Raw genomic sequence first — 8,173 nt, forward strand, 5'->3', positions numbered from 1 at the left:
GTGAATGTTTGTATATGGTAAAGAGACAAAGAAGAAGAAGAAGAAAGAAAATGTTGACCCTAACAAACCCAAGCTAACGTGACTCATGTGTATTATAAGCTTTCAGTTTATAGAAGTTTCACAGCAAAGATACAAAGAAAGCTTTGACAGAGGAACGTCCTCGGACGAGCAACTTGGCAATCACTGTTCTAATCTCAGTGAACTGGAAGGTCTGTACAATTTTATATAATCATCTGCTTTTAATAACTGCTACTGCTTGAATTCTTCTTGATTATGAAAATGTGGGAATTAAAGCTGATCATGAAGTTGTTTACTTTTCTTTTTTTTGTAGGGACATAAGATTAAGGCATCTATTTTTATATGCTTTACATCTTCTGGTAGATCAGGAAGGTTCATAACTTTCTTTTCTTTAGAAATGTTTTTCATGTTTGTGCTATTTATAGCTGTCTAATTAATTCTGTTTATTGATCTCCCTGCAGGTTGATTGGAGGGACTTGTTATATCAAAATTCTAAGGAGGATTTTTTTTTTGTAAAGTTAGTGACATGTTTGATGAAAAAGAACTGGTGTGTAAAGTTAGTGATGCATATGTGGTCAAGATCATTTAGCTAAAGGATTTGATAAAATGAGAGGTATACTCTTTTTCCTTTATCAATCCAATGTCGAATGAGTGTATTATTTTGTTCTCACAGATATGTCGTTATGGACAAGTTCATGTATTGTTAAAATTACATTTTACATTGTTAAGATTATATGGTATCCCCACATATTTTCATGCTCATACATGTCACAGATGAATATTTTTATGAACAAACTCTGCTAAAAAAAACTCTAATATCATGCATTAAAGAAAAAATAATAATAATATATATATATATATATATATATACTAGGTAAAGAACCCGTGCGATATCGTACGGGAACTCATTTTATATAAAAAAATAAGCCAGATTTTATAAAAGAAGTTTTTTTATAAAATTTGTTTACAATTGCTATCAAGAAAATATATGTATTACAAAAGTATCCTGCTTATAATTTTAATTTTTATTGATATTACTAAAAATATATATTTTGTTATACAGATTTGGTTGTAACAGAATTACATGTCCATACTAAATAACATATATGTATTATTATCTGTTTTGTTAAATTATTTTGAGATTTTGAATACAACAGGGTATTTGAAATTAATTAAAAACACACATTTTAATCTAATCAGTTATTAAATTAGTAAGGTAACTTATACAACAAGTTAGATATTCATGATTTTTTTGAAACCACGTAAGATGTATGTAGTCGAAAACATAATTATATTTTAGTTTTAGGAGATCTTATTTGTTAACATATTCTTTTTTTGCATATCATAAACATATATTTCTTTTTTTTTCATTATTTGTACATTTTATAGAAAAAATCTTTCCAAAAAATTACATGCTTACAAATTAAGAAGCAAGTAATGGTATAATATATACAAATTGTAAGAATATTCAATTGTTTGCCTCTCCCAAATATCATCACGGAAGCATCATGGACTTGAAATGTCAATGATAGTATAATGATTTTATATGGTTAATATTCATAGGATTCAATTACTTTAAAAGAAATAAGAATAAAATCCTTCAAAAATTTATATGCTTCAGCTTTAATTTCTCCATCGTATAATGAGTAATAAAAATTATATTTATCTATGAATTCATTTTCCCAATAAAATCCTCAAATTTGAATATAATTTAATTTTAAAAGTTTATGCTCCAACTCCAATTTCTCCAGATTCATAATTTTTTTTCATTTTTATTATTTTTCTCTTTGTAGCAAGATTTATGTCTTATTCAGATGGCATCAAATTGTACAAGATATATTAGAATAGATATATTATATACTATTTAGTTAGGAACAAACAATGTGTTGAATAAGAATGACCTTCTTCCATTGATCTTTTCATTTTTTCCATCATTTTTTATCTATCCCAAAACATATTAAAATAAATAAATAAGATTTTCTATTTTTACTCACAAACAACCATCATTGTATCTACCGACCGAATTAGTGACCATCGAGTTTGATTGTTTCAAACATACAGGAAATGTATATCAGTTGATTTACTATATACGAAAGTAAATATAATCGTATAGCATATTAGCAAGAAAACGTTTTTAACGATTGGGACAGACATATTGGGACAGACATAAGCAACATACACAACTTTTCATATCAATTTTCATAACTATTAGAAGCACCTTTTGGTGTTGAATATTTAATATCTAACTGTTGCATCTTTTCACAATTCAGTTAAGTCAGTTACACTTTAACTGTTTTAATTATTTTTTAAATATATATAGTCACCTTTTTCAAATTTTAGATAGTTATTTTAAAAAAATACATTTACAATATAATTTGAATAGATACAACCTTTCAGTTTAAATGTAACTCACACCTTTTGGAATTATTCAGGATTAGTTATTTTTAAAAAGATACATTTATAATATAGTTTGAATAGACATAACCTTTCAACTTAAATGAAATTCACACCTTTTGGAATTAATTAGGATTCCTATTATTAGTAGATTACAAAAAATACTCCTTACACAAAACAACAAATTTACAAGTATATAAAGATTCTTAAGATATAAAATAAATAAAAATTACTAAAAGTTTGAAATACAAAACAAACTCTATTGAAATCTACTCATCACAATTTTCACAGAAAAATGTTAATAACAATGAATTTAAACAAATGATAGTTATCAAACTAAAACATTTTAATAAAAATTAACATAAAAAAAAACCCGCAGCGTAGCGCGGGTATTGACCTAGTGTAAGTCCAAAGCAATTAGCTCGTCTCATCGCTGTCTCGGAACCAGCCTGACCCGTATAGAAACCGAATACCCACCCATCTCGGCACACTGCTAGAAATCAGCATCACATTCCCCGGGGAAAACAAAAGAAAATAAAAATGTACTCTGCGATTCGGTCGTCGCTTCCGCTAGATGGCAGCATGGGAATAGAGTATTCCGACGGAACTAACCTTCCCGTCGACGCCTGCTTGGTCCTAACTACTGACCCCAAACCCCGCCTTCGCTGGACTTCAGAGCTCCATGAGCGATTCGTCGACGCCGTCACCCAGCTCGGCGGTCCCGACAGTGAGTATCCCATCGCTATTTTGTTCTTTGCTTTTAAGATTTGATTGCAAGATCTGTTTCATTCTTTTGGTTACAGAAGCAACGCCCAAAACGATAATGAGGACGATGGGGGTGAAGGGTCTCACTCTCTACCACCTCAAATCTCATCTTCAGGTTTTAATAAATATATCTCTATTATTATTATTATTTGTTTTATTTCTTGTAACAAACAAAAGCTCAGTTCTTTAACTGTTTTGGTCGGATAGAAATTCCGCCAGGGAAGGCAGTCATGCAAAGAATCAACTGAAAACTCTAAGGATGGTATTCATCTTATCCTCCCATTTAGATCCTACCCTTCTTAATATTATGGAAAATGGTTAGTCATCAGTTCACTTGTCTATGCAGTTTCTTGTGTTGCGGAGAGTCAGGACACGGGTTCATCTTCAACGTCATCCTTAAGATTGGCTGCCCAGGAACAGAACGAGTACGATTACATGTGATCCTCTCTTAGTCCCCAAAGTGGCTGTGTATGAACATTCCTTGTTATTTTTTTGCTTGGTGAGGCAGGAGCTATCAGGTTACTGAAGCTTTGCGTGCCCAGATGGAAGTTCAAAGAAGACTACACGAGCAGCTAGAGGTTAGCTTTCTTATTCCAATTCACTATAAAAAAAAATCAAATAGATTTTCATTAATGAGAGTCTCTCTCTACTTCCAACCAAACCCTAGAGACACCCCTATGACCTATCAGAACGATACTACTACTTAGGAAATCTTTTGATAGACAGTTCAACATTGAACCATGGCTCCGCGTTTGATTGGGGGTTCATTAGTATGCGCAGGTGCAACGGCGACTACAGCTCAGGATCGAGGCACAGGGGAAGTATCTGCAATCAATTCTAGAGAAAGCTTGCAAGGCTATAGAGGATCAAGCTGTTGCGTTCGCTGGGCTAGACGCAGCTAGAGAAGAGCTTTCAGAGCTAGCCATAAAGGTCTCCAGTGGGTGCCAAGGCACATTCGACACCACCAAAATGACGGTTCCATCCTTATCTGAGCTTGCTGTAGCGATAGAGCACAAGAACAACTGTTCAGCAGAGAGTTCAAGCACTGTGGGAAGCCCGGTTTCAGCTTCTTTGATGAAGAAGAGGTATAGGGGTGTGCTTGGAAACGGAGAAAGACTTGTTATGGGCCATGAAGCTGGGTGGGTTATGCCTAGTAGTAGTAGCCTTGGGTGAAGGTAGAGAGGAGGCCAGATTTTAGATAATTTGCTTTGTTCTTGTAATTTAAACTTGAAAAACTGTCAGCTAATGTATAAATTTGTTGAAGCTCTAGTGTCTCCTTTAGTTTTGCTGCATTATTTTGCTTCATCTTTCTGTTTATCTTATATAATAATTTAGACTATGGCATTTAGTTAGGGAGTTCATCTGATACGTACGACGCCGTACACCCACCTATCTTGTATCAGTACAGGAGAAGGGCCCGGAAGGAATGAGAGCAGAAGTCTTACAGGCCCACGAGGAGTGTACGCTGTGGGTCTTTCGTAGGAGAATAATGAATAACGGTCTTGCTGACTCACCGACAGGCCATGTGCATCCGTTAGTCACAGAGGTTACATGACGGCGTCAGCAACAACCTTGGAGGAGAATAAAGGAGAGTGAGGGAAGCGTAGCATCTTTTTATCAAGTATTTTGTCCAGTAGTTCTTAAAGGAGAGGAGAGACTCCAAAGAAAAAACTCATTGTATTTGCAACTTTATCTATAAAACTTGGGATTTATCTTGAATCGAGTCTTTTTTACAAGTTTGCTACATCTAAAGTGTATCAAATTGGTATCAGAGCCCTCGATCTTCGGAAAATGCCACCAAAGAAAGCTGATATGGAGGTCACCTTGGAGCAGTTTCAACACCAGACGGATCGGATCTCGCAGATGGAGAAAGATCTGACTCGTATGGCACCGTTGGAACAATCCGTCGCGGTGATCCAAAAGCAACTAGCCGCCATGTACGCTAGTTGGGAGTTGGAGCAACAGGAGAAGAGCGAAGCCAAACTCAGAGCAAGGGAGCTTGAGAAAGGCAAAGCTCATCAAACCGAAGGCTCTGCTTCCGTTTCGATGACTGGAGGAAAAGCCGACTTTGACGAGAGGCGAGGATCGTTGACGATGACACCGTCACCGTTCCACGTTTACGATGATGGCTTTTACGGTCACGGCTCTCCAGGCCATGGACCCGTTCCGTACGAAGAGCAGCGCCTTTGGAGGCACCCACAGCTGACTCGCCGTTTGGAGCTACCGACGTTCGATGGTACGGAGGCCGAGAACTGGGTGTTACGTGTGGAGGAGTACTTTGATTTGGGAGAGCTGACGGAGGTGGACAAGCTCCGCGCGGTTCGTGTGTGTTTCACCGGTGAGGCGTTGATGTGGTACCGGTGGGAACGCGGACGCAACCCATTTCGAAACTGGGGTCACCTGAAGTATCGCGTACTTCAACAGTATGCGATGGTGAACGACCGATCACCGGGGGAGCGTTTGTTGCGACTCCAACAAGGAGGAACGGTTCAAGAGTTTAATCGGGATTTTGTGGGGTTGGCGTCTAACGTCGCGGATATACCGAATCACGTCTTGGAGATGGCGTATTCTAGCGGGTTACGTTCAAAACTCCGTGCGGGTATGATGATGTTCGATCCTCAAAACCTTGATCAGATGATGAGAATGGCGAGAAAGGTTGAGATCTGGCACGAGGAAGACGACGAGTTGGAGGCTCGGCCCACTAAAGCCCATTCCGGGTCAAGCCCAAACACGTCGAAGGCTCCTAACAAGACTCAGATTCAGGCCCATACCCAGAACCGGCCCAAAAACCAAACAAACCCAACGGTGACGACTCCTACTGGACAGGGGAATCGAGCCACAAACAACCACGGCCGATTGAAACCTCCATTCCGGAGACTTACACCGGCGGAGGTGGAGCGGTGGAAGGCTGAAGGGCTTTGCTTCAAGTGTGATGAGAAATTCCATCCCAATCACCCTTGTGCACAAGCTCAAGTAACGGTGTTGGTGCTTTACCCTAATGGAGTCGAGGAGGAGTTGCTGGATGAACCATGTGAGATAGCGGAAGCTGACGGCGGGGCTGAAGCTATAGTAGCGGAGGTCTCAATCAATTCCGTCGTCGGAATTGCATCACATAGAACCATCAAACTCAAGGGGAAGATCGATACGAAGGAGGTGGTGGTGCTCATTGACAGCGGCGCAACACACAATTTCTTGTCGGAGCGCTTGATACAGGAGATGGGGTTACAAGCGAGCTCCACCGAGAGATTTGGGGTGCTGGTCGCCGGGGGAGTAAAAGTAAGTGGACAAGGAGTACATCGTGAAGTGGTGTTACAACTACCAACTTGCACTATTCAGTCGAGCTTCTTGCCGTTGGAACTGGGTATCGCCGACGTGATTCTCGGGGTTCAGTGGCTCGATACGTTGGGGGAGACGCTAGTGAACTGGAAAACGCAAACGATGAAGTTTTGCGTGGGCAAAGAGTGGGTGACGATTCAGGGTGACTTGAGTTTACACTCTACACAAGTCTCTCTGAAGTCGTTATGGAAGACGATGAGCAACGAGGATGAGGGAATGCTTGTGGAGTTTGGTAACTTCCAACATGATGGAGTGGCCTTGCCGGTCACTACTCCAGGAGGATGGGACGAGGTTCTGACTCAGTACTCGTCGGTGTTCGAGGAACCCACTGGCTTACCTCCGTCTCGCGGGAAGGAACACAGTATCACATTGGAGGACGGAGCAAAACCAGTGAGCGTGCGGCCTTTCCGATACCCGCAGATTCAAAAGGAGGAGATTGAGAAACAGATTTCTACCATGTTAGCAACGGGTATTATTCAAGACAGCAACAGCCCATTCTCTAGTCCGGTGCTGCTCGTTAAGAAGAAAGATGGAAGCTGGAGATTCTGTGTCGACTACAGGGCTCTGAATCGCGTGACTGTGGCTGACAAGTACCCCATTCCCATGATCGATCAGCTCCTCGATGAGTTACACGGTGCAAAGGTCTTCTCTAAACTTGACTTGCGTTCCGGTTATCATCAGATTTTGGTCAAGCCAGAGGATGTTCCCAAGACTGCATTTCGCACCCATGACGGTCACTACGAGTTCCTCGTCATGCCGTTTGGGCTGTCCAACGCACCCGCTACCTTCCAATCCCTAATGAACCAGGTGTTTCGTCCATACCTACGCCGCTTTGTCTTGGTTTTCTTTGACGATATCCTTGTGTACAGTCGGACCCCCGAGGAGCACAAGGAGCATCTGTCACTGGTGTTGGGAATTTTGCACGAGAACCAGCTCTTTGCAAACCGAAAGAAGTGTCAGTTTGGTAGTGGCAGGGTGGAGTATTTGGGCCACATTATTTCGGGAGAAGGAGTGGCTGTCGATGGTGAGAAGATTAAAGCAATGCTGCAATGGCCAGTACCTAAGAACGTCAAGGAACTACGGGGATTCTTGGGTCTCACTGGGTACTACCGCAGGTACGTACGGGATTATGGCAGTATTGCACGACCACTGACAGTTCAGTTGCGAAAGGATCAGTTTGATTGGGGTGAAGAAGCAACAGCAGCTTTTCAGAAGCTACAGAAGGCGATGACCACAGTGCCCGTTCTTGCAATGCCAAATTTTGAGCTGACATTTGTGGTCGAAGCAGACGCTTCTGGAATTGGATTGGGGGCTGTCTTAATGCAAAATCAACAACCTCTTGCATTTTTCAGTCAAGCCCTCACGGAGAGACAGAAGCTGAAGTCTGTTTATGAGAGGGAGTTGATGGCTATCGTTTTTGCGATCCAGAAGTGGCGCCACTACTTGTTGGGTAGGAAATTTGTAGTCCGTACCGATCAGAAGAGTTTGAAGTATCTGATGGAGCAAAGGGAGGTCAATTTTGAATACCAAAAGTGGCTCACTAAACTTTTGGGGTTTAATTTTGACATTGTGTACAAACCAGGACTGGAGAATCGTGCTGCAGACGCATTGTCCCGAGTTTGTGGGGTGGCGGAGTTGTTTGCAGTCTCTACTACTACGG

The 8,173-nt window shown here is 40.5% G+C and overlaps 1 protein-coding gene across 2 annotated transcripts; it reads left to right on the forward strand.

Annotated features, from left to right (window-relative positions):
* The first annotated feature begins 2,832 nt into the window (after window positions 1–2,832).
* Window positions 2,833–4,469, forward strand: LOC108822824 (protein PHR1-LIKE 3). Of its 2 annotated transcripts, none has more exons than XM_018596004.2 (6): window positions 2,833–3,139; window positions 3,216–3,292; window positions 3,385–3,439; window positions 3,524–3,602; window positions 3,686–3,755; window positions 3,958–4,469. In XM_018596004.2, exons 1-6 carry the CDS (start codon window positions 2,953–2,955, stop codon window positions 4,348–4,350), a joined length of 861 nt encoding a protein of 286 aa, XP_018451506.1. In that variant the 5' UTR covers window positions 2,833–2,952; the 3' UTR covers window positions 4,351–4,469. The 2 variants fall into 2 exon arrangements, with proteins under 2 accessions (XP_018451506.1, XP_018451505.1); XM_018596003.2 differs by having other exon boundaries at window positions 2,835–3,139; window positions 3,949–4,469.
* Window positions 4,470–8,173: the final 3,704 nt, after the last annotated feature.

The sequence above is a fragment of the Raphanus sativus genome, chromosome 8 (genome assembly GCF_000801105.2).
Source record: "Raphanus sativus cultivar WK10039 chromosome 8, ASM80110v3, whole genome shotgun sequence".
Taxonomy (NCBI): Eukaryota; Viridiplantae; Streptophyta; class Magnoliopsida; order Brassicales; family Brassicaceae; genus Raphanus; species Raphanus sativus.